Source organism: Ursus arctos, unplaced genomic scaffold (assembly GCF_023065955.2).
Source record: "Ursus arctos isolate Adak ecotype North America unplaced genomic scaffold, UrsArc2.0 scaffold_8, whole genome shotgun sequence".
Classification (NCBI taxonomy): domain Eukaryota; kingdom Metazoa; phylum Chordata; class Mammalia; order Carnivora; family Ursidae; genus Ursus; species Ursus arctos.
This window is the reverse complement of record NW_026623100.1, coordinates 38,685,720-38,710,439: the sequence shown is the minus strand read 5'-3', so window position 1 is coordinate 38,710,439 and position 24,720 is coordinate 38,685,720. Positions and strand designations below refer to the sequence as shown.

The following is a 24,720-nucleotide window of genomic DNA, read 5'->3' as shown; positions in this document are numbered from 1 at the left end:
CGGTGGGGGGGTGGGGGGAGGTGGAGCGGCCGCGGCCAGCTCCACGGGGGAGGGGAGGATCAAAAGGAGAAGAGGAGGGAACTGGCCAGGGAGTAATGGAAGGAGAAGGCGGAATGTGGGAGGGCTCAAGAGGACGTGGGAGGGACGAAAGGAGAGGGGGGGAGAGAAGGGGGGTCCAGTCTCCCCTGGCCGAGCACTTTTTTTGGGAAGTCCAAGGACTGATCTCCAGGACCTGGACTCTTCTCCCAGCCCCTAGAGCCCCGCTCAGCCAAAGGTAGGGGGAGTCACGCTGCCGCGGGAGGAAGGGGAGTTTCGGATGGAAAGGATGGTGGAGGGACCACGAAAAAGGGGTGATGCAGGATGGGGTCGAGGGTAAACCAACCAACAGAGGGTTTTATCACTGTTTAAAAAAAAAGAGACACAAGAAGAGAGGAGGCAGATATTTGGCGGGTGGGGGGCTGCGGGGTGTTCCAAGTTGGGCAGCCGCCAGGGCCTTAAGGCTGGAGGCTCCTCTGTGAGGCCCTACCCCTTGGGCCCCCAAGCCAAAATGTCCCCAGAACAAAGCTGTCCTGTTGTGTTGTTTGTAAGAGTTGGGGAAAGCATGTTCAGGGGCCCCTTATAGGAGAGGGGCTGTTCTCAGTCCCAGACAGAGAGAAGGCCTTGGCTGAGGTGCTGATTGGCACCCTGGCCTCCGGTTGCCCAGTGACAGCGATGGCAGTGTTGGCAGGAGGTTTGGACAACCCCACCCCATTACCCCTCCCAGCTTGAGGCCTGGCCCTCCTGGGCCCCTTGACCCTGCAGGGCATGTGAGAGCCTGTGTGCTGGGTAGGGTGTGTGTGTGGGAGGGGGGGGTTCTCCATACATCCTGGTCTCTGCCGGCTCTGCCGCAGAATCTGCCCAGACAGGACTCTGGGCTTGGCTCCCAATCAGGGAACCTAAGATCTGAGGGGTTCGTAAGCCCCCTCACCTGCTTCTCTCCACAATCAGTAGCTAGCTGTCCTCTGTCTGGCTGAATGGAATCATCTGGGTCCTGGCCACCACCCCTCCTTGGCTCCTGCCAGGCTCTCTCCTCACCTGTTGCCTGTGTCTCTCCATTGCTGTGTGCACTGGCTCTCTCACGGTCACCTTCTATCCATCTTCCACATTGTCTCTTTCTGCTGTCTCTTTCTGTTTGATCCCCTTTCGTTCCCACAGTTTCCCTTCCTCTCACATCCTGTCTGGGTCTTCCTCTTGCTCAGTCCCGATCTCTTTCTCTCGACTATTCTCTGCCTCTTGGTCTCTAATCACTGTCTTTTGATCTTTGGGTCTCTTAGACCAGTGCGTGGGGATAAATGAGGGGATGATGACAGAGCTAGGAAAGGACCTCGAGAGACAGAACAACTGATGGTGAGGGAGAGCCTATCTCTGTGTCTCTGTCTGTCTCCCTCTCTCTCTCCCCCCTCCCTAGTCTGCACCTCTCTGACTCTGTGCTTCTGCTCTTATTTAGTTTGTGTTTCTTTCTCACTTAGTCCCTGGGTCCCTGTCTTTCTCTCACACAGTCTCTGTCTCTGTCCTTTGGTGTCTCTCTCCCTCTCCTGACCTCTCTCTGGGACCCAGGCCCGGCTTGGTCTCAGTGTCTCTTACACGCTCTCTCTCTGGGGCACCCAGGCCTTCCCTGCCATGCGACCTGTCAGTGTCTGGCAGTGGAGCCCATGGGGGCTGCTGCTGTGCCTGCTGTGCAGCTCCTGCCTGGGATCTCCATCCCCATCCACGCCCCCCGAGAAGAGGGCTGGCAGCCAGGGGCTGCGCTTCCGGCTGGCCGGCTTCCCCAGGAAGCCCTTCGAGGGTCGCGTGGAGATCCAGCGAGCTGGCGAGTGGGGCACTATCTGCGATGACGACTTCACCCTTCAAGCTGCTCACGTCCTCTGCCGGGAGCTGGGCTTCACAGAGGCCACGGGCTGGACCCACAGTGCCAAATATGGCCCTGGAACAGGTGAGCAACACTCCATGCATGGCCTAGGTATTGCCTTAATGCAGGGAGAGGGAACACCAGGGCAGGCACAGGGACCCAGGACACCAAAAACAGCCAGTGTCAAGTAACCCATGGTTGACAGTCACTTCTCAGGCCTGCGTGACCTTAGGCTGGTCAGTGCCTTCTCTGAACTTCAGATATGCTATGTACAAAATGACCAGGTGATCTCTAAGTTCCTTTCTTCTGCAAATGTATGATTCCACAAAGACACATGCAAGGGCAGCCCTGATACAGGTGAGCCCTGTACAAGTAAAGTACAGTTGGTTTGGTGGAAAGCTGAGAGCAGATAAATGATGTCCAGATATCCCAAACCAGAAGGGATCACAGATACTGCCGCTGACAAAATCAGATTAGAGGCAAGAGCTGAAACCAGCAAGCTGGCACTGACTAAGAACAATAAACTCTTCAGACAAGAATGGGGGAGGAGCTTCAGAGGAATTCTGCGACCTGAAGGTGCTTACTTTGTATGAGCCACAGTAGGATTGAGGGACAGAAGCCGGTGCAGTCTGCAGCGCATCCCCGCTTCCCACTGGCTGGACCACTTCTGGAATAAAGTGTGCCTTGTAAGTGCCACATTTAAGAGAGACAGTAGAAAATGGAACTACTTTCAGAGGAGAGCTGCCCAGATGTGAAAGGCTGGAAGCCAAATTTCAAGAGGGAGTAGCTGAAGAAACCGGGGATGTTTGGTATGAAAAGAAAAAAGCTTTGGATAGCATTTACCTGAAGGTTGTCTTCAAATGTAAGGACAGTCATCTGGCTGAGGGAGTTTTCTGGATGGCATCAAAGGACTGAATCAGACCTGGTGGGGGAAGGTCATAGTCACGAGGACTCTGTGATGGTTCCAGTGGCCTGGTGGGGCTGGAAGTAGGCATCCCAGCAGAAGCTGGGTGAGTCCTGTCAGGATGTGCATGATGCATCCCTGCCATTGGCTGGGACAGACTAGTCACATTGGGTGGAATTCCATGTGGAATTGGGTCCATCCAACCCTGACAAATCAGATATTCATTTCAGTGTGGTCCAGGCAGAAAGAAAAACAAGGGGCAATGTGGCAGCACAGACAGGGCAGGCCCATGGGAGAAAGCAAGGCTGGGGTGAAAAGAACTTAGATTTCCAAGTCTCACAAACAGCTTAAACCCCTAAGCCGCCATGTATTGGCTGTATGGTCTTAGGCAAGTTACTTCTCTGAACCCCAATTTCTGTTTTTTTTAAAGTTTTTATTTATTTATTCGACAGAGATAGAGACAGCCAGCGAGAGAGGGAACACAAGCAGGGGGAGTGGGAGAGGCAGAAGCAGACTCCCAGCGGAGGAGCCTGATGTGGGGCTCGATCCCATAACGCCGGGATCACACCCTGAGCCGAAGGCAGACGCTTAACCGCTGTGCCACCCAGGCGCCCCTGAACCCCAATTTCTTTACATAAAATGGTGGCAGCTCTAAGAATAATCATGTATATGTATACATGGCAAAGTGCCTAACACACAACAGGTACTTGATTAATTGTAGCTATTATTGAATAGGTTAGGACTGATCAGAAATTCAGTGTTGACTCTTTTGATTTTTTATTCACCCTACCAACTTCTTGAGTATCCCCCAGATCAGCACTAACCCCCCATCAATCCTGTGCTCCCTTTCCTCCCACAGTGTCCTATCTCTTGCACACCCATTAACTTACCAGAAAAATGGGATTATCCTGGCCAGATGTGAAGCTTCTAGGCTCACTCTCTCCAACATCTCCATCACTCCCCCACGTCCTCCATCCTGCCTCCACAAGCCTGTCTATCCCCTCATCTCTCCCTCCACAGGCCGCATCTGGCTGGACAACCTGAGCTGCAGTGGGACTGAGCAGAGTGTGACTGAATGTGCCTCCCGGGGCTGGGGGAACAGTGACTGTACCCACGATGAGGATGCCGGAGTCATCTGCAAGGACCAGCGCCTCCCAGGCTTCTCAGATTCTAATGTCATTGAGGTCTGCCGTTCAGACACACACACACACACACACACACACACACACACACACACACACACACCACCCAAGATGGCCGGGGTGGTTATATGTGGTTAGAGTGGATACTAGAAGGTAGGGGATCCCATATGCCCCACAGGCTAATTTGGGTTGGTGGGAGGCTTAGAGGGTGGCGACAAACGACAGAGCTCCTAGACATAGTAAAGCCCAGGTTTGTTTTAGCATTGGCATTCAAGTTACTAAGCCTGGCATGAGCCTCTCCAGCTTCATCCTGCTCTCCTGGAACATCTCCCTTCCTATCTCTCCTACTGCTTCCATGCCTCTTCCTCTGTGAACTGCTCCCTCATGCTCCTGGCCTCCTTGGGCGCTCCTTTCCTCAGCTTTCTCAGCACCCTCCATCACCTCTCGGAGCACACGCCCTTCCACTCTCGTGGTCCAGGAGAGTCGGTTCACCACAGACAGCAGGTGTGCCAGCCCGTACTCGCCACGGGCTTTACAGCAAACACACTTGATCAGGGCTCCACGAGGGTGGGAGGACATGTAAAAGGCGCTGAGACTCCTTCCTGCGCTTGTGGTCCCATCCCAGGTAGAACAGCAGCTGCAAGTGGAGGAGGTGCGACTTCGACCGGCTGTGGGGCGGGGCAGGAGGCCCCTGCCAGTGACCGAGGGACTAGTCGAAGTCAAGCTTCCCGACGGCTGGTCCCAAGTGTGTGACAAAGGCTGGAGCGCCCATAACAGCCACGTGGTCTGCGGGATGCTGGGCTTCCCTAGCGAAAAGAGAGTCAACACGGCCTTCTACAGGTGAAGGGACGTGGGCGCTGAGTGTAGCGGACTGGGAGTGAGGGGTGCTCTCTAAGGGGTGGTGTCTCGACCTCTGGGAGGGTCCGGGGCTCTGCAACAGTAGAGAAATATGGAGGCCCTTTCGGAAGTGGAGAGTTGAGAAATCTTGTGGGACCATGAAGGGGCTCCCCGGGGCGAGGCTGAACTGGGGCAAGCAAGGCTCCTGCTCTCTCGGGTCCGCAGCCGGGGCGGGGCGAGTGGCGCCGGTCGCGGGTCGGGCCCATGACGCCATCTGTTGGCAGGCAGACTCTCGGCGCCCCGGGGTGCGCGCCGAGCCTCGCGAGGCCACGCCCAGCGGCCGGCGGTCCAGCGAGCGGTTACGGTTACGGCGCAGGGCGCGGCCCCGGGACCCGCCGTCGGAGCTCAGGGAGCGCGCGGCCGCCCCCTGCGGAGGCGGTGCCTGGGTGTGTCCAGAGCGGAGCTGGGCGCGCGTGTCCCCGCCAGAGAGCCAATCCCCGAGGGTCGGAGGGCGCGGGGGAGAGGTCAGGCCCTGCCCCCGGGACTTCTAGGCAAGTTTTCCAGAATATCCTTCGGCGGAGGCGCCCGGCCCTCTCCACCTGCCCTGGTGTACGCCCTAGCTTCCAGAGTAACGGATCACACTGGTGAACGGCTCTGTGCTTACAGCGCCTCGCTACCCTGGAGAATCATGCGGTCATTTTGAGGAGTTTAGAAATCTTGACAGTCTCTTTGTAATCTATTTCGAAGGCTAAAATGCTAATTTCTTTTCAGCTCTTCCTTAGTTGAGTTTTGCAGAAAGACCTCTTGACATCTAGGTGACCTTCCATTGGGTACACAACTTCAGATATGGTCTGATCAGGGCAGGGTACAGTAGAAATGCTCAGCTTTGGGTAGAGCATGCCCAGACTTTGTATTGACTTTCTGTTGAGGAAACACCCCACTTTTCGTATTGAACTGGTAATCATCTAAAACCAATTCAGATCTTCCCTTATCCTTGATACTAATAGAAAAGCCTATTTGAACCTAAATCTATGTTGAGTTTACGCTATTAAATTAGTTAGATACATCATTTAAAAGCCATTAAAAAGCCATGATGAGTCCATGAGATTATCCTGAATCTTGACATTATTTTCCATTTGTCATCCCTCCCAGCTTCCTCTGGAGGATATATACGATAGCTATGCCTTCTGCCTTCATCAGAGTGACTGTTAAAATTGTTGAAATGTTCAAAACCAAAGTCTAACTCTTCCTTACTCATCAAGTCTTTACTCATTAGTTGTGAAATGTTTTTTCCCACTAATTGGGAACAAACTGAACACTACAATGACGTAGCCAACATTTCACCATTTTATCTATAATGAAATCATGGGAGATTTTGTTAGTCTCCCTTAAAATCCGGATATATTCATGGCCATTCTCCAGCCTTCCAATTTAGTAATCTTATCAAAAAAGGAACGTGGTGGTTTGAACTAATTTTTACTGAAATCCTTCTAAGTCTCTAAGGATCGCCATATATTTTCCTCACTGTTCACAAACTTTCCATTTAATAACTTATTCTAGAGTATTATTCTTTAAGGAATCATTTTTCTTCTCTTTGAAAGTAAACATATATTATCCAACCTCTAGTCTTCTCCAGACTTGCTCAATTTTTCTTGCCTTGGTTCTTGGCACATCTGAAAGTTCTTTCAGCCCCAAGGAATATACTTTATCTGGTCTAGAGACTCAAACTGTTTTAAAATAGCTATGTGCTGTGCTCCTTTACTATAATCTGTGTTGGGGCTATATTTCTTTCTCTGTGCTGTTGTTTACCTTCCCTAACCCAAACATCAGGTTCCGAACAATTAGCACAATTTAAAAAGCAGGGATTTCAAGTGACAAGGCTAGCATGAACAAGGGTGAAGAGATCCATTCATTCGGTATTGATTTATTGAGTGTCTACAGGGTGCCAGGGACCGTTGTAGACACTAGGGATTCAACAGTAGACAAAACAGACAAAAATCCCTGATCTCATGGACTAGGGAAGAATTGGAAAATAGTAAAATTTTAAAATGTAAGGATGGCAAAGAGTGTAATCAATAAAAATAAAGCCGGGAAGGAGTTAGGATGTCGAAGTGGGATTGCAGTTTTAAATAAAACAGTCAGAGAAGGCCTCTTTGAAAAGGCATCATTTGAGAAAAGATTTAAGGGAGGTGAGGGCACAAACTGTGTAGAAATCTAGCTGAGCATTTACAGGAAGAGGGATCGTAAATGAAAAAATCCTAGGGGATGGGGGAGGGGTAGAAGGAGGGAGAAGGCACTCTTGCATGCTCCTGGAGGCCACTGGGGCTGCAGCTGAGGCAACAAGAGAGAAAATGATAGAAAGGTGACATAGGAGGAGATTGGGAAAGAATGGGGAGGCCACTCACGACCACATAGGGACATTTGGGAGATTGGCTTGCTGTCTGTGTGAGATAAGGTTTTGAACAGAGATGTGACATCTGACTTCCATTTTTAAAGTATTATTTTGGCTGCTTTAAGAATAGACTGTAAGGGATGCAGTAGAGTCAGGGAGTCAGAGAAATTAATTAGGAGGTTATTGTCTCCTGAAAGCCAAGTAAAGAAAGTGAGAGGTGATGGTGACCAGCGAGAGTGGTGAAAAATGATCATATTCTGTGTATGGTTGAAAGTAGAGCCAACGGGATTTGCAGATGGATTTAATGTGGTGTGAGAGAAGGAAAGGAATTAAGGTTCATTCCAAGGTTTTGAGCCTGAGCTAAGTATGGAGTTGGCCTTTCTGATAAGGAAGACAGTGGGTGGAGCACATTCTGTGTGAGGAGGGGGTGGAGGGTGTTGTATATTAAAACTTGGTTTTGGACCTGTTAAATCTGACGTTCTCTAAGACATTGAAATGGTGAGGCCGAGTAAGCAATTGGGTATATGACTCTAGAGTTCAGTTGAATAAAAGTATTATAAGTCCTGAAACTGGATAGTGTCACCAAGGTAGTGAGTGTAAACAGGAAAAGAGAGGTCCAAGGACTGAACTGAGAGCTAAAATGTTATGAGGTCAGGAAGATAAAGTGAACATGGAAACAGTGAAGTGAGGTAAAAAGAACACCAGGGGAGTGTGGTGGCCTGTAAGCCAAGTAAAGGGCTTCAGGAAGAGGGAGCAAGCGAGTGATCACCTGACTCAGTCCTGCTGGTGGGTCTAAAAGCACAAGGACTGAGAAACAAAAGCTGGATTTAGCAAAATGGAGTCATTGCTGACCCAGACAGAGATGACAGTGACTAGGATATTTTTCAAAAGACGGTTGACTAGAGTAGAAGGTCATGCTGAAAAATAATTGAAGGAAGATCTGAATACTTAAAAGCCAGAAAATGGAACACTTTTTATGCCAGATTGATCTTTATCTTATGGCAAAATTAAAAATAAAAGTATTTGGGGGCGCCTGGGTGGCGCAGTTGTTAAGTGTCTGCCTTCGGCTCAGGGCGTGATCCCAGCGTTCTGGGATTGAGCCCCATGTCAGGCTCCTCCGCTGGGAGCCTGCTTCTTCCTCTCCCACTCCCCCTGCTTCTGTTCCCTCTCTCACTGGCTGTCTCTGTCCTGTCAAATAAATAAATAAAATCTTTTTAAAAAATAAAAGTATTTGTATGGGACACTGATGAAATAAGCCCAGTGTTGTTAAAGTTTACCCGATAGTAGTGAACTGGAGGGAGGAGGTTCTGGACGCAGTAAAGACTAGTTAGGAGTTTGTTATAAAAGTGAAGCTGATTCAGAGGGTGACAACCAAGAGGAAGGGGATGAAGAGCTGTAGGATGACTGGTAACAGAAAATAAGAGGAATACGGGAAATGCCCCTGAAGCTGCTGGAGAGGAGGATGGTGTGTGCCATCAGGGCTGGGCTTCAAGGTAATGTGCACTAGCTTCCGAGTGAGCCGTCCTCAGCAAGTCTGAGACACAGCAGTTATCCCTAGGTATGCATGGTATGAAGTAATTTTCAGAGATCAGGAATATTTGTGTAGATATTGCAATCCGTTAATGAATCTGGGATATAAAGGCTGGAGGACACATACTAAGTAGAGAGATCATTCATAGTGAGGAAAGGGGTTACAGGAGTCCTGGGAGATTCTGTGATGGGGCTCTGATCTAGATTTCCTTTCACAGGTCACATCAGACAAACAGAGCACTCGCACAGGTAATCACATAAAGGATAGGCAAGGTTATTAGGAAGAAGTCCGCCTTCCTTAGAGACAGAAGATACATCGGCTCGCTTTTAGAGGAAGCCGCTAAGATTTGGGGAATGAAAAAATCAGAACATGATGCATTTATCATTTTTCAACTTGGTTTTATAGTTCTGCCCTAGAACATGTGAAAGTTGTAGAATTTTAGAAGAGGAAAAGAATGTAAAGATAATTGATCATTTACTGTCCTTTTGCAGGCAAAGAAATTGAGGTTCTAAGAGCTTAAGAGCTGAAAGCTATTTATTGAACTCCTGCTATTTGAAAAGCACTGTGCAAGGTGCTGAGAACACAGAGGTGATGAGAGACCATGGAAGACCTTATAGTCTACATTAAGGATTTGGGTCTTTATAATAAAAGCCCTAGGAAACAAGTGAAGTGTTTTCACGAGGAGGGTTGTGAGAGGCCATGAGGAGGTTTTGGGCTCCGAAAGATCACTCTGACAGAATTTCTGAGAATGGTTTGGAGATGAACAAGAGTGGATGGACTGGAGAGATGTTTAGGAAGTAACAATGACAGGACTTGGTTATGGACTGACTTTGGGAGTCAAGAAAAGAAGTATCAAGGTTAACTCTTAGGTTTCTGGAGTGGATTTTACTGAAAGAATTATGGGTTTATTTTTTGGACCTATGTTACATTTTAGAAAACTTTGAGACATCTAAGTAGAAACATCAAGAAGGCAATGGAATATAAGGTTAGGTATAAATGAGAACAAATAAAGAGAGGGTATGGAATGAGTAGAATGCCTCAGACAGGGCTCTAAAAATTTAAGTGACTAGCTAGAGGAAGACCCTGTGAAGAAGACCAAGAGAGAGCAACCAGAATTAGGAATCAAACCAGACTAGTAGTGTTAAGACAGCCAAGGAAGGAGAGAAGAAGAGAACAGCAGTGTCAGATGCTACCAAGAGGTAAATAAGATGAAGACTGAAACTGTCTACTAGATTTATTATCGCAGAGTGATGGGGAAAACCAGAAAAGAGCGGGTTAAGGAATGAGTGGTAAGAGAGAGGATAAAGAAATGGAGTATTGACAACTCTTGACAGTGTTTTCTATGAAGAATGGGGGAGTTATGGGGTGCAGGGTGTGTGTGGGAGGCGTGTATAGGAGAGATCAGAACAGGTTTAAAACAATTCAGTTGAGGAGAGATTGTATATGACTTTTCAATTGAGAAAAAGAGGTCCTAAGAGATGGAATTCAGAAACGTTGGGGGGGAGTGGCCTTAGAGAAGAGAGATGGTTGGCATGAGAAGAGGGTGCACAGATGTAGGTAGGTTTTTATATTTGATGGTTGAAGAAACACATGTTGGGGGAAACAAGCACACTTGTGAATGAAGGAGTGTAAATAAAGACAGATATCAGTACTGGTCCTAAATAAGCACCAGGTTCTTAATATAATCTGTATTGTACCTTATATATAACTAGGTATGCCATATGATATTTAATATAAAACCTTATAAATAACTAAGAGAAGAAGTACTTCTAAATTTCTAGATAATAATACATTTTTCTGAGTACTAGCGAGAGGATCAAGATAATCTTGAAAGAACACACAAAATATATTTCATTTCAGACAGATCCAAGGAAGAGACATTTGGAGAAAAAATTTCACACTATACTTGTATGATGAGAGGTTCTAAACTCTTAGTAATGTCTCAGGAAAGAGACCTGAGAGTTATTGTATACTCTTTCCTAGGAATTTTGGACAAATTGGATATTTTGGCAAAAATACCAACTAAATACATCCTCAGGAAGAAGCCGGGGCAGGAAATACCAAGCAACTCCAGCGCTGTTTCAAATCTATATATTAATATCCTAGTGCATCTGCACACAGTATACTGTGTCCAGATAGGACTCCTCAAGAGAAAACATCAGAGTAAGAACATGTTTAAAGAGGGGATAAGTAAGATGATAACAGGGAGTCCCACAAACTTATAAGAACAGACAAGCAAGATCTGCATTCATCTGTACAAAGTTGGACAGGACAGAGAGGGGGCAAAATTAGTCTTTAAAATCAAAAGGAGAATGAGAGGAGAAACAGACCTAGTTTCCAGACATTAGACTTAAGGCAACCTCTTGAAGAATAAAATAGGTCAAATATTTAGGCCAATTAAAAAGAAATAAAGTTTTAGAATTTATTTCTCTGGAAGTAAGTCTGGGAGCTGAGCTCCGTTTGTGAATGACTAAAGCATGTGGGATTTAATTTAGGCAGGAAGGATGCTGTCATCCTAACCCGCCTGGCCTCATGTTCCCCAGTCAAACCAAGTTAATGTTCTTGGACATCCAGCCTTGGTCCTGGTCCACAGCCCTCAGACCTGGAAATGCCATAAGTCAGAGAGCATCCAAGAATAAAAGACAGTCAGCCTCCCTATAACCAGGCCAGTTCTCTCTCCTTGCCTGGTCAGTCTGACAATCTTAACAGTCCTAACACCTTCCTACTTATACCCTCCCCATAGCCCTCCCCTCTGGTTTAGATCAACCCTGCTATTGACCCTAGTCCTCATGGCCCATCTGCCCCAGCCTGATTTCTGTGGGTGCTGGTATAGGGGCTCTATTAGCCTGAGTCCGTGTGCTTCACTGCTGCTCGTCAGCCTGGTCATGGGCATGTAAGGCCAAACAGCTGGGAAGGGTTGAGCCTTGGGAGTATCTCATAACATTCTGCTGACTTTCCAGCTTCCCTGTTGGAAAAGTAATTTGCCCTTGGCCCCAGCTGCATCAGCCTTTCCCACTCGGTTCTAGACTGATCTTGACTCTGCTATTGTCTTATCCTCGCAGAAAGTTGAGAAAGCGAGCGGCCAAAGCCTCGGCCGGAGGCCCCAAGCCCATTGGAAGGTAATGGGGCAAGAGCCCCGGGACCTCCTGCTCGCCCCTGTGGCCCGAGGAGGTGGATGGATGGAAGGCAGCCTATCCATGTCCATCCCAGAACCCAAGCTGATGAATTAGAGATGTAACTGCAAAATGGCCATGGGGCGGGGGAGGCAGGCATGGGGATGGGCAAGCTTAGATCTTAGAGTGCACAGGGAGGAAATAATGTAGGAATGGCTGAGGAGAAGCCTCCGTATCCTTATACTTCCCCTAAATAGGTTGGACTCCAGCCTCAGCCACCTGCATGCTTCCTACCCCCTACTCTTCACTCCCCCTTAATTCATCCACATTCCCCTTCTCTCTCCTCCCTTTACCTCTTATCCCCTCTCCCCTCACCCCCTGGACTGACTAGAATTCTCATCACTGTGGTGGAATCCAGAGAGCAACCTGAGTTCCTAAAATGGACTTCAGTGGTGTGTAGCAGTCCGTGTGTGTGGAAAATCTGGCCCCTTCACTTTACTCCTTCCCACACTCTGCATAAAGGGTCCTTCCTGGAAACAGGAAAAAAAAAAAAAAAACCCTCTACCTTTCCTGGGCCACATACCTAACTACTACCTCCACTAACTTCTTTCTCCTTTTTTCAGACCAATCACCAAGCTTAAAGTCAAACCCAAACCCCGAGTGGGCAGGGGATCAGTCAAGAGGTAAATGAAGTTCAGGCTGGGTGTGAAGAGAGGGAGAGCACAGAATGAGGATGAGTCAGGGCAATTGGGCTGTGGTCAGGAAGGGGTCCAGGAGTCCCCCACCATGACGTGGAGGAGCAGCAGTAGCTATTACAAACCACCTTCCAGATGATTCACTGAAACATAAAGTGATGCTGGCCCTTATGTTTCTGCGGAATTATGCTTGTCACAGGATTTTTGCGAGTCTTGATAGAAGCTCATCCACTGACTACCCTTGTTCCACATGCTTATTTATCTTCCCCCAGTGAATTCTAGCAGACCCTCTGGCACTTTTGTCCTTCAGATGCCACACCTGCCTCTCCCTCAAGAAGTTCAGTTTGCCTAAGGGATCAATGTTCCCAGCTTATCTTTATTTGATTAATTTTTTAAAAATAGGTGCTACCAGCTTGGAGGTGAGACTTGGGGTCCCCTCTGGAACCTCTGCCAGGGATGGGTTCAGATTATAGTCCCTGTGTCTCTGGCCCAGTTGACACAATTAGGCTCCCAGTTCCCTAATTTTCTCATGGGTTCCTTTGGAATTCAAGAGAATGGAAAGCTTCCAACCCCAGTGATTACCTCTCACTAGGCTTCCAAAGGCCATTTGCATGTGAGAAGTCTCCCCGATAACTTCTTCAGCAGTGGCTGAAGACACAGAGAACTCATCCCTTTCTTCCATCCCCTCCTCTCTTCTGCACATTCTAGGATCACCCAGTGGTCCCTTGGTGGCCCTCCTTCCCCAGCTCCTCCTGGTGGCTTCAAAGGAACTTGGAATTCGGGGCTGTTCTTGTAGTGCCTTCTAGCTAAGGATCATCTGTGTCCAACATAGCCATGCTCTGGTCTTCCCTGAACCCCAAATCCAAGTGCACACTGCTGTTTTTACTGTGTTCCTTATGGGGAAAGGGGAGGCGGAAGTTTAGAAAAGCTATATCTTTTTCCTGTGATGGCCTCCTTGACTTTTATTTTCAGCCATACAGGACTTTGGGAGAGTACCTGATCTGTCTGAGCTTCAGAATCCACTGGTCCTGAGCCTCCAAAGGTATTCTGTAAAGTCTCCAGGCTTCCTGTGTCTGTTGTGTTTATAAATTTTCCTCCTCTCTGTGTCTTCTAGCCAATGACTTCAAGTCATCAGATCCCTTCCTCTCTCTGACATCAAGTGATGGGCACATTACTACAATAACTCACTGCCAAGTCAGCCTCACAGGCCCACCTCACCAACACACGCCCTCCCCTCTGGGCACTGCTCTCATCGCGCGCCCCACTGCTATCTCTTATTCTGTTAGTGTCAACAAACAAGCCCCCTCGTTCTCACAAGGCATCTCTCTGAGGTGCTTCCAAGTTTTAACGTCTCTAGTTTAGTCCCATTTTCATGCTCGGGTGGCTACAGAACATTCCTTCTGTTACATTTAAATTGCAGAACCATGGACTACCTTATTAAAGCTCAGCTCAGGTCTGGAGAGCTCTCTGCCATTCTGTTGTGCATATTCACTCTCCTCTGGTCATGTGGTCTCTTAACTTTTGTCTGTCTTGCATTTATACATCTTCATTCCCACATGTGCCAGCCCCAGTCCTTCCCTTCTGGTATATTCTTCTCATAACTACCCATCATATTCTGGCCTGGAAGACTCTTCAGCCTCAGAGAAGCAAGCCATTTAGACCCAAGACTTACTCACTCCTTTGCATCCTGTCCCTGATTCAGTTATCTCAGCCTCAGTATAATAGAAGGCTGAGCGCTCCCGCTGGCTCTTCAGACTTCCTGTTTGTGTCAGCCACTCCCTTCTGCCCATCTCTTTCAGCCGGGCTGTCCTGGCTTCCCACTCTCTCTGCACAGGAACCTCAACCCCAGCCTCCATTAGGGCCAGCAGCCTGAAACCAATGGGAGCAAGGTTTCTGTCAGGCAAGTCAACACTAGCTATCCTGCCCAGAGGGGTCTTTGGCTGCAGGTCCCCCAAGAACCCTCCTGTCTGGGTAATCTGGGCTCTTTCAGCCTGGAAACTTGCCCTTTGTCTCTATGGAGGGAAACGCAGCAGAGAAGAGGGGATGAAAAAGGGATAAAGTGGTCATGAAAGGTTGGGGGATGGTGGAGGCATGGAGGGGAGGAGGGTTGTGGGCAGAGGTAGGAGCATTGTTTTACCCTACTACACCCCACTCCTGTCCCCCCAGGCTGCTGGCCCAGCGGCAGCAACACTCCTTTGGTCTGCATGGGGTGGCGTGCGTGGGCACCGAGGCCCACCTCTCCCTCTGCTCCTTGGAGTTCTATCGTGCCAATGACACCACCAGGTGCCCTGGGGGGGCCCCTGCGGTGGTGAGCTGTGTGCCAGGCCCTCTCTACGCAGCATCCAGTGGCCAGAAGAAGCAACAACAGTCGAAGCCTCAGGGGGAGGTGTGTGAGACAGTGACTATAACTTTCCCCACCCCAGGTGGAGAACCCCAGAGCCTAGCCACCCCCTGACTAAGCACAGCCCTGACCTTTGAGGACAGAAAGGAACCTCTCTCCAGGGGGTGGGCCACAGTCCTGAGACACCCCCCCCTCCCCAACCAGAATCTCATTCATCTCCCAGGTCTACTTAGCTCTGTGCTGATGTTTCCATTCACTGCTTTTGGGCACATCTCTCTCCTCTATAGACCCGAGTGCGTCTAAAGGGTGGGGCCCACCCTGGAGAGGGCCGGGTGGAAGTCCTGAAGGCCAGCACGTGGGGCACAGTCTGTGACCGCAAGTGGGACCTGCAGGCAGCCAGCGTGGTGTGTCGGGAGCTGGGCTTCGGGAGTGCTCGAGAGGCTCTGAGTGGTGCCCGCATGGGGCAGGGTGAGGGGGATGAAGATGGGAGGAAGAGGGAAGGAGAAGGTACACACTCTCCTGGGGGGTACATTCCTTGGGAAGGAGACCCCGACACAGACAGTGAAGGTCCAGTTATAACCTCCTGATCTTTGACCTCTCACCCTAGGCATGGGTGCCATCCACTTAAGTGAAGTTCGATGCTCTGGACAGGAACCCTCCCTCTGGAAGTGCCCCCACAAGAACATCACAGCCGAGGACTGTTCCCATAGCCAGGATGCTGGAGTACGATGCAACCTGCCCTATACTGGGGTAGAGACCAAGGTCAGTTATCTTTCCAGTTCGGTTCAGGGATCTGGTCTCCTCTCCAGTCCTGGTCATGATTTGCAGACTGACAGCTTCCCAGCCCACTGTCCCAGGCCCCCACCACCCAGCAACTCCCACCCAGTGCCTCCATTTGCCAGCCCTTATGTGCCTCTGAATCACCCGTCAGCCACATGCCTGCTATGGACACCCACTTCCCCTCCCCAAAAGCTTACCCAGAACTTCCATTCTGTGTCACTACAGATCCGACTCAGTGGAGGCCGCAGCCGACATGAGGGGCGAGTGGAGGTGCAAATAGGGGGACCTGGGTCCCTTCACTGGGGCCTCATCTGTGGGGATGACTGGGGGACACGGGAGGCCATGGTGGCCTGTAGGCAACTTGGACTGGGCTATGCCAGCCATGGCCTGCAGGTGAGTGAGGAGAGGGAAACCAAGGCCATTGCCTCCAAAGCCTGTGTTTGGGGCAGAGGACTGTGGAAATGAGTCCCTTGGCCCAAGAGGCTGGATGGTGGGGCCTCACAGAAACACCAACATATGTTCCCAGGAGACCTGGTACTGGGACTCAGGGAATACCACAGAGGTGGTGATGAGTGGAGTACGCTGCACAGGGTCTGAGCTGTCCCTGGACCAATGTGCTCATCATGGCACCCACGTTGCCTGCAAGAGAACAGGAACCCGCTTCACTGCTGGGGTCATCTGTTCTGAGAGTGAGTGAAGCCAGGGAAGGGAGGCTCTGGGCCACCCCCTTGGAGAGAAAAAGAGAGCTGTAAGCCGGAGGGGTACTCCTTGCCTGTGAAAAACCAGCCTCTCCCCCTCCACAGGGGGAGGAAGAAGCACCCCTATCTGTCCCCGCCCCCCCCATCAGTGACCTCCCACACTCTGCTTCCTTCCTTGGGGCAGCTGCATCAGATCTGCTGCTGCACTCGGCCTTGGTGCAGGAGACAGCCTACATCGAGGACCGGCCCCTGCACATGCTCTACTGCGCCGCAGAAGAAAACTGCCTGGCCCGCTCGGCCCGCTCAGCCAACTGGCCATACGGCCACAGGCGTCTACTCCGGTTCTCCTCCCAGATCCACAACCTGGGACGAGCTGACTTCAGGCCCAAAGCTGGGCGCCATTCCTGGGTGTGGCACGAGTGTCATGGGTGAGAGGGGCAAGCAGAAGGGCAAGGTCACTGGAGATGGGGCAAGCCTGCTGGGGGTAGGGAAGGAAACAGGGGTCCCCTTGTCCCCACAGGCACTACCACAGCATGGACATCTTCACCCACTATGATATTCTGACCCCCAATGGCACCAAAGTGGCTGAGGGCCACAAAGCTAGTTTCTGTCTAGAAGACACCGAATGTCAGGAGGGTGAGTTGGGCCTTGAACAGACACCTGTGTCTCCATCCCACAGCCTTGCCTCACACTGACATATGCCAATCCCTCTCAGATGTCTCCAAGAGGTATGAGTGTGCCAACTTTGGAGAACAGGGCATTACCGTGGGTTGCTGGGATCTCTACCGGCATGACATCGACTGCCAATGGATTGACATCACAGATGTGAAGCCAGGAAACTACATTCTGCAGGTGCTGGGGGCCTGAGATCCAGCTGGCAAGTGGGAGGAATGTTTGTTAAAGACACCTTGGGATTTGAGGACTGCAACTGGTTACATTGCCTTTCTCCCACTCACAGGTGGTCATCAACCCCAATTTCGAAGTAGCAGAAAGCGACTTCACCAACAATGCAATGAAATGTAACTGCAAATACGATGGGCACCGCATCTGGGTGCACAACTGCCACATTGGTACTTGGTGGGAAGAGGAGCTGAGAGAGACTGGGGGATGGGAGGGAAAGACCTTCATTCTCATCTGCCTAAGTTGGTTGTCTTCCCACCCACCTCTGGATCTCCCAGCCTCTCCAGTTCTACCCACCCTTCCCCACAATGGGTCTGTTTCCCCACCTAAACCATCCATTCACCTTCTAGGTGATGCCTTCAGTGAAGAGGCCAACCGGAGGTTTGAGCGCTACCCTGGCCAGACCAGCAACCAGATCATCTGAGGTGCTGCCGCCCTCTCCGCAAACCACCACTGGCCCCTAAGGGCAGGGGTCTGAGGCTGCCATTACCTCAGGAGCTTACCAAGGAACCCCTGATGTCAGCAGGCCGGCCGCCCTCATCCAGTGTGCACTATGGATGTGGAACTCTCAAGCCAAGGTTATCGCCCTCCTTCCTACGCCAGCTGCTGGATCTGTGGCCAAGTGTGGGGAATTTTTGCTCCCAGGCCCAGCACTGAGCCAAGCACACAACAAAGAGCAGCACCTGATTAACTGCCCAGAACAACAGACAGCAGCAGCTGGTCATCTTGAATAGGGAGGTCAGAATGGTCAGCTCCAGTATCTCCCCTCAGTTGAGGTGGGGGGATACAGCTTTACCTCTAGCCTTTTTGTGGGGGAAAAGATCAGTACCCCCCCTTATTTTTTTTAATGTTTTTTTATTATAACCCCCCCTTATTTTTGACTATAACATGATGCTAGGTATAATTTTATTTTATATAAAAAGCATTTTTATGATTCCTCAGAGCCCAGGGATTGGTGCTGGTGGTTGGAGGGACCTGCCCCCCACTGGTTCATTTAATCCTCTGTCCAGGTACCCTCAGAGCCTAGGCCAGGAAAGCAAGGTGGAAATCAGAGCAGGAGTCTCGTACTCCTGCTGACCCACTCATTCTGTGACTTCAGGGGTCACATATAAGGTCAATGTTTCCGGTCCCCGCCGGATGCGCACTGCCAGCTGGGATTGGGTTCGAACAGCTTCATAAATATCTTCAGCGTTTTGTACCAGCTGCTCCCCAATGGCCAAGATCACATCACCCGGCCGTAGACCAGCCCTATGGTGAAAGACAGAGAGAGAGAGAAAGGAGGGAATAGACAGCCCAGTTCAAGGGCACATGCACACCTCACCCATCCCCACCTCACAATGCAGTCCCTCCCTCACCGGTGTGCAGGGGAGTCCAGGATGACTTTATGGATGAGCACACCATGCTGAACATCAGGAAAACTTGGTTCTCGAAGCTGTAGTTCAGCAAGGATGCTGAAAGGACAGAGATCACTCTGTTAACCACACCAAGGCACTCTCCCCATCTTGTGTTCACCTCAAATCTCGCATCAACACACTGACAACTGCATGGACAAGGGCATGCACTAGATACTCCGGATACAAAGGCAATTGGCTTTCTGCCTTCTGGAAGTTAGGAAGTGGGACATGTACATAAAAGGTAACTAATTCCAAGGGATACATAGTATAAAATCAGTAACACTAATGTCATTCTAGAATTCTAAGAGAAACTTTAAGGAGAGAATAGAACTTAAGCTGAGCCTAGAATGAATGGTTCTGGTATTTAACTATATAAATCAAGAACAACATAAATAAAACCATGGAAGTAGGAAATCAGGTTGGCTGGAACAAAATATATTCATGTAAGAAGCCAGAGCTGGAAGGTTAAATTGGAGACAAATGGAAAATGGCCCCTAAACACCAGGTTAATGGATTGAAGTTTTTAAATCAAACCAGTAACAGGATGAAATCAACCTGGTAGCAGGTGTACAAGATGGATTGGAGTGAGAAAGTCAAGATCATGAGAGAGAACAGCTCTTCTGATAGCTCCAAGCGTGAGGCAACTTATCTTAGATAAAGATAAAATTGAGAGCAAACCTCAACACAAGTGCCAGTTGCCCACAACTGAATACACTGGTGGTCCTACAGGTCACTGCCCCTAAAGCTCATACCTGGGAGTCAGGGTCAGCATCATCACCCCAATGTAGCGGCGCTGGGACCCACTGATTCCAAACCAGGAATCTGTGATAGAGGGACAAATGAGCCTCAACCAGCTACCTCCTTCCTTCCCCGACCCTTTCCTCCCAATAGACGACCCCCCCCCCAGCAAAGCCCAGTGAATGCCCCTCCCACCACTTAAAGGAATTCCTCCCCCACTAAGCCAGGCTCACTCTTCTTTTCCCCACGATGCAGAAACTCTCGAAGGCGATCAGAAGGGATGGCAAAGGAGATTCCAGCTGTGACCTTCATGGTATTCACTCCAATCACCTCCCCATCCTGCAGGGATAGAGCCCACTATTCCCTGGCCCAGACACATAGCAGGAAATGGGGATATCTGAACAAGAGTAGCAGGGAGTACTGGGGAGTTGGGGAGACCTGGTTGGATTCTGGGAGACAGCCAACAGGAAACTGCTCAGAAATTTGACCAACATCGTTGAATTAGAGGAAGCACACCCCTTCTCACACTGACCTGGGGCAGGGATTCTTGGAAAGAAGGATGTCCCACTCACCAGGTTAACCAGAGGACCTCCAGAATTTCCAAACTGCAGGACAAGGAGAAAATATGGAAGAGATCCAGGGACTCTATGCCTGGGGGCATGACCGAGATGTAGGCACTTTCTCCAAATTCTCTCCTTTCCCAGCCCAACCTGAGTGGCCACATATGTGCAGCCCGACTTCTGTATACAGGCTCATCCACCATCTATCACAGTTGGTGCCTGCACCCCACAGCCTAGCCCCCAACCCTCAACCTAGTTTTTCATTTCTCTTATGTCAGAACGCACATCAATAGCTGCATCAGTCTGGATGTATTCCACATTGGTTTGGGGGAGGCCCAGGTCTCTGGCTGGACGCTGAGCAGAGCTGACAATGCCAGAAGTGATCGTATTCTGCAGTGCAAAGGGACTTCCCATGGCAACAACAAACTCCCCTTGCCGGACATCAGCTGAGCGTCCCAAGGGTAGTGTGGGGAGAGGCTCCTGAGGGAGAATGGATATAAGAGACCTGTCACCTGGAGATGTGAGCAAGTTCACAGCCCCACCCAGACCCTGCCTGCCCAGACCCCCACCTTAGTCTGAATCCTCAGCGTGGCAATGTCTGCCACGGGATCCACAGCTGTGACCATGGCCTCATACGTGTCACCGCTAAGCAGCCTCACACGGACCCGGCGCCGATCAGCCACCACATGAGCGTTGGTTACGATGAGCCCGTCGGCAGCCACCACGAATCCTGAGCCATTCGAGATAGGGACTTCGCGGCCCGAGAAAGGGTGCCTGGGTTGGGGGGAAAGTAAGGATGTAAGGAGGCTCAGACCCCGGCTCGCCCGCCCTCTAACCCGCGGCTTGGGTGCCTCCTGCTCTTCCCCACCGTTACCGGCCCAAGATCTCGATATAAACCACGGCAGGTGCTGTCTTCTCCACCACGTCTGCGATGAAGTTGTACTGGCTCCGGGGAGAGGTGGGCGGCGAGCCAAGGACCGAGGCGAGGACCGCTGGGGGACCCCGACCCCCGCCCCACAATAACAACAGCACTGCCCCCCCAGCGCCCAGCGCCACCGCCAGCCATACGCGCGGACGGGTTCCAGGGGTCCCTGAGACCTCCCGGGTCCTGGGATCTGGGGTCCCTGCAGTCAGCCGTGGTCGGGAATCCGAAGTCCCCGATTGCAGACACGTCCGTGGTTCAGGGACCCCCACAGACAACCGGGCCCGGAGACTGGGGGTCCCATAAGTCACTCCGGCCCGAGGGTCAGGAGTTCCTGACGTCAGCAAGGCCCGGAGGTCAGGGGTCAACAGGGGTCCTTTCCCCCAGCGAACGCCCCCGACAGCCCGCCATCCCCGGAGGTTCCAGACTGCACCCCGCCCCGCCCTCAGTGCAGCCATCAGCTCCGCCTCGGCTGCCTCCTCGCCCGCCCTACACAGAGGCGGCGCCCTGGACGCGAGCAGGCGGACAGAGGGACGCGGGGCACGCCGGTACCTGAAGTCCTCCAGAAGTGCACGCCGGGACCCAGGATTCCGGCAGGCCGACTCCGCCCCGCCCCGCGAATGCCGGGAATTGTGGTCCCCGCGGGACGTGAGTTATGAGGTGGCCCAAGGGCCCGCGAGGCATGCTGGGACCGCTAGCCCTTCCGGGGCGCCTCAGGACTTCGGGTGCCGGCACCCTGGGCGGATGCCCGAAGACTCCGCCTTCCCAGGAGCCCCTGCGGCGGGGCGCGAAGATGGCGGCGGCGGCCGGACATCCCTAAAGCAGCGGCGATGGAGCCCTCCCCGGCGCTGGGGCCGGAGCGGCTCTTTGACTCGCACCGGTAAGAGCCCTGGCGGAAAGAGGCCGGCTCCCGCGTCCACTCGGCCTTCGGCGCCCGATCACCCCGCCTTTCGCCCCCAGGCTCCCGGGTGACGGCTTCCTGCTCCTCGCGCTGCTGCTCTACGCTCCAGTCGGGTTCTGCCTCCTCGTCTTGCGCCTCTTTCTTGGGATCCACGTCTTCCTGGTCAGCTGCGCTCTGCCAGACAGTGTCCTTCGCAGGTAACGACCCGGGGGTTCCGGGAGGGTCTGGGCTGGGCCTGGCCCGAGGCCGTGAAGTCACCACTGCCTGCGTCCCCAGATTCGTGGTGCGGACCATGTGTGCGGTGCTGGGGCTCGTGGCCCGGCAGGAGGACTCCGGACTCCGGGATCACCGCGTCAGGGTCCTTATTTCCAATCACGTGACACCTTTCGACCATAACATAGTCAACTTGCTCACCAGCTGTAGCACCGTGAGTGGGGGGCGAAGCCGAGAGCTCCACGGGGCGGTTCCCTGGGGCCAGCCCGAGGCTCCCCTTTGTTTCCCTTGGGGACCACGAAATACTAAGCCTTACCCTAATCCCGCTTCTCTACCCATATGTCAGTTTTTCTCACTTCCCAATATTCTTTTCTTGCTTTCTCTCTTCTCGATTCCCAGCCTCTACTCAATAGTCCCCCAAGTTTTGTGTGCTGGTCTCGGGGCTTCATGGAGATGGATGGGCGGGGGGAGTTGGTGGAATCACTCAAGAGATTCTGTGCTTCCACGAGGCTTCCCCCCACTCCTCTGCTGCTATTCCCTGAGGAAGAGGCCACCAATGGCCGGGAGGGGCTCCTGCGCTTCAGGTGGGTGAGCACAGGTATCGGTCTCCAGCTGGGTAGGTGGTCGGGCTTGGGGGCCCTTGAGTTTTCACAATTTTCAGCCCTACCCCTTCTGTCCTAGTTGGTTTTTTTTTCTGTTCTTTTTTTAGTTCTTTCCCCTTTGTATTTCTTTATTCCTCATTTATCTGCTTGTACAGTTTGACAGTTTTCTGTTCTGAGTCAGGTGCTGACCAGCTGGCTAGAATCCCATCCTACTCTCTCTTTCATCTTCCAGTTCCTGGCCATTTTCTATTCAGGATGTGGTACAACCTCTTACACTGCGAGTCCAGAGACCCCTAGTCTCTGTGGTGAGTGTGTGTTGGACAGGGAATCTCTGGGGCTTGGAGGGTAAGTTTCCCACTCCTGGCCCAGGCTTAGACCTCACTTCATGCCCTCCCTTCAGACGGTGTCCGATGCCTCCTGGGTCTCAGAACTGCTGTGGTCACTTTTCGTCCCTTTCACAGTGTATCAAGTAAGGTATTAACTGTCTTCGCTTTTTGGTGGCTGGGAGAAGCTCACCTCAAGGTCAGGGAGGTTGCCTCTTCCCTGTCCATTTCCAGATCTTTTAGTATCAAGGTTCTGTCACAGAGGCAGTACAAAGTGTTTACTATCCCCCCACCCTAATCACAACTGTTACATGAAGTATCAATGTGGGGAGAGGGCTGTGTGACAGCTGCACACAACATGGTCCTGGATTTTTTTTTTTAATTAATTAACTTATTTATTTATTGCAGGTGGCTCCCTCCTGTTCATCGCCAGCTGGGGGAGGGGAATGAGGAGTTTGCCCTCCGTGTACAACAGGTGGTGGGGTACACAGGCAGGGTGGAGGTGGGATTTTTCCTTAAGGTTAGGAGGAGGAAGGCTTGAGACCTTGACGGTTCCAACCTTACAATTCTCCCTAGCTGGTGGCCAAAGAATTAGGCCAGACAGGGACACGACTCACTCCAGCAGACAAAGCAGAGCACATGAAACGACAAAGACACCCCAGATTGCGCCCTCAGTCAGGTTTGTGGTCTCTGTACACAAAGTTCTTTGGGTTTTCTCAGCCTATTGTGATTCCCTTCCTATTCCTGTGCTAGTCAGCCTCTCCTTCCTCCCAGTTCTCCACTCACCATGTTTCGGATTTCTTTTTTGCAGCCCAGTCTTCTTTCCCTCCCTCCCCTGGCCCTTCTCCTGATGTGCAGCTGGCAACTCTGGCTCAGAGAGTCAAGGAGGTTTTACCCCATGTGCCACTGGGCGTCATCCAGAGAGACCTGGGTATGGGAAAGGGTAGCCTCACACAGGAGACAGGCGCAGAAAGGAAAAGTGGGTGGTGAGGGGAGAAGATGAGCAGGGAAACAGACTCCCTTCTTCTCTCTTCCCCTCTCCCCAGCCAGAACTGGCTGTGTAGACTTGACCATCACTAATCTGCTTGAGGGAGCTGTAGCGTTCATGCCTGAAGATATCACTGAAGGGACCCAGTCCCTTCCCACAGCCTCCGCCCCCAAGGTGAGACCCAGGAAATGGTTAGGTCCAGGCCTAGGGCTGGAATGGGCAGTCTACATACTCCCTCTCCTTGATGTCTCTTTTTTGATCCTGAGACCCTAGCACAGTGCCTCTCTTGCAAAGTAGGCATTCGATGCGTGTTTAATGATGATGACTTCGCAAGCCCTCTGACATTGTGATCACCTCAGTTCCCCAGCTCTGGCTCGGTGACCCCTCAGCCCACAGCCCTCACATTTGCCAAGTCCTCCTGGGCCCGGCAGGAGAGCCTACAGGAGCGCAAGCAGGCACTCTATGAATATGCGAGAAGGTGAGAGGCTTAGAGGACAGTGGGTAGGAAGGGGCAGGCTGGAAAAGAGAGCTAATTATAGAGCTAATGTGGCAAAGCCCACACAATGTCTTCTTCCTATGTCTCGCAGGAGATTCACAGAGAGACAGGCCCAGGAGGCTGACTGAGCACAGGATGGCACCCAGAGCCGCAGGACGGAGACTGGGGGCAGCCCTCACCCAACTTACAACTGGCTGGAAGGGTGGGTGGTAAAAAGGGAGGGATGGGGCTCCCCCCAAAATCACATTAAATTCAGGGTTTTCACTCAAGGTCTCTGTTGCCTCTCTGGGGCTCAAAAGCCTACTGAGCAGGTTCCTTTTCCCTTGGTTGGAGGGAACAGGGGTGAGAGCCTCCTTTTGGGT

General features: G+C 51.4%; 3 protein-coding genes across 6 annotated transcripts; 2 read left to right on the top strand and 1 right to left on the bottom strand.

Moving 5' to 3' along the window:
• The first annotated feature begins 151 nt into the window (after nucleotides 1-151).
• On the top strand, nucleotides 152-18,162 carry LOXL3 (lysyl oxidase like 3). 3 transcript variants are annotated; one of them, XM_026482193.4, is made up of 14 exons: nucleotides 155-274; nucleotides 1,648-1,972; nucleotides 3,813-3,976; nucleotides 4,560-4,774; nucleotides 14,669-14,888; nucleotides 15,131-15,311; nucleotides 15,451-15,605; nucleotides 15,849-16,016; nucleotides 16,150-16,312; nucleotides 16,506-16,749; nucleotides 16,842-16,957; nucleotides 17,037-17,173; nucleotides 17,280-17,391; nucleotides 17,572-18,162. In XM_026482193.4, exons 2-14 carry the CDS (start codon nucleotides 1,660-1,662, stop codon nucleotides 17,643-17,645), a joined length of 2,262 nt encoding a protein of 753 aa, XP_026337978.1. In that variant the 5' UTR covers nucleotides 155-274; nucleotides 1,648-1,659; the 3' UTR covers nucleotides 17,646-18,162. The 3 variants fall into 3 exon arrangements, with proteins under 3 accessions (XP_048078676.1, XP_026337978.1, XP_048078677.1); XM_048222719.2 differs by lacking the exons at nucleotides 16,842-16,957; nucleotides 17,280-17,391; nucleotides 17,572-18,162 and having other exon boundaries at nucleotides 152-274; nucleotides 17,001-17,105; XM_048222720.2 differs by lacking the exons at nucleotides 155-274; nucleotides 1,648-1,972; nucleotides 3,813-3,976; nucleotides 14,669-14,888; nucleotides 15,131-15,311 and having other exon boundaries at nucleotides 4,705-4,774.
• Nucleotides 18,111-21,602, bottom strand: HTRA2 (HtrA serine peptidase 2). 2 transcript variants are annotated; one of them, XM_026482386.4, is made up of 8 exons: nucleotides 20,788-21,602; nucleotides 20,483-20,687; nucleotides 20,199-20,393; nucleotides 19,926-19,958; nucleotides 19,587-19,692; nucleotides 19,368-19,437; nucleotides 18,577-18,672; nucleotides 18,111-18,469 (listed from the first exon to the last, which is right to left on the bottom strand). In XM_026482386.4, exons 1-8 carry the CDS (start codon nucleotides 21,291-21,293, stop codon nucleotides 18,304-18,306), a joined length of 1,377 nt encoding a protein of 458 aa, XP_026338171.1. In that variant the 5' UTR covers nucleotides 21,294-21,602; the 3' UTR covers nucleotides 18,111-18,303. The 2 variants fall into 2 exon arrangements, with proteins under 2 accessions (XP_026338171.1, XP_057165183.1); XM_057309200.1 differs by lacking the exon at nucleotides 19,926-19,958 and having other exon boundaries at nucleotides 20,788-21,361.
• Nucleotides 21,565-24,627, top strand: AUP1 (AUP1 lipid droplet regulating VLDL assembly factor). The gene is given in 13 exon segments (XM_026482399.3): nucleotides 21,565-21,618; nucleotides 21,621-21,715; nucleotides 21,796-21,933; nucleotides 22,013-22,163; nucleotides 22,349-22,533; nucleotides 22,784-22,856; nucleotides 22,952-23,025; nucleotides 23,283-23,349; nucleotides 23,451-23,553; nucleotides 23,686-23,805; nucleotides 23,921-24,036; nucleotides 24,222-24,340; nucleotides 24,450-24,627. Coding segments are annotated over 13 exon segments (1,317 nt in total). The 5' UTR covers nucleotides 21,565-21,579; the 3' UTR covers nucleotides 24,487-24,627.
• The last annotated feature ends 93 nt before the right edge of the window (nucleotides 24,628-24,720 follow it).

Coding starts and splice junctions, on each gene's coding strand:
- LOXL3 (XM_026482193.4), top strand. CDS start 1,660: ATGCGACCTGTCAGTGTCTGGCAGTGGAGCCCATGGGGGCTGCTGCTG. Junction 4,775..14,668: donor GTCAACACGGCCTTCTACAG/GTGAAGGGACGT, acceptor CTGTCCCCCCAG/GCTGCTGGCCCAGCGGCAGC. Junction 16,958..17,036: donor AGACACCGAATGTCAGGAGG/GTGAGTTGGGCC, acceptor AATCCCTCTCAG/ATGTCTCCAAGAGGTATGAG.
- HTRA2 (XM_026482386.4), bottom strand. CDS start 21,293: ATGGCTGCACTGAGGGCGGGGCGGGGTGCAGTCTGGAACCTCCGGGGA. Junction 19,693..19,925: donor GAGGTCCTCTGGTTAACCTG/GTGAGTGGGACA, acceptor CTATCCCTGCAG/GATGGGGAGGTGATTGGAGT. Junction 18,673..19,367: donor ATGCTGACCCTGACTCCCAG/GTATGAGCTTTA, acceptor CTGTCCTTTCAG/CATCCTTGCTGAACTACAGC.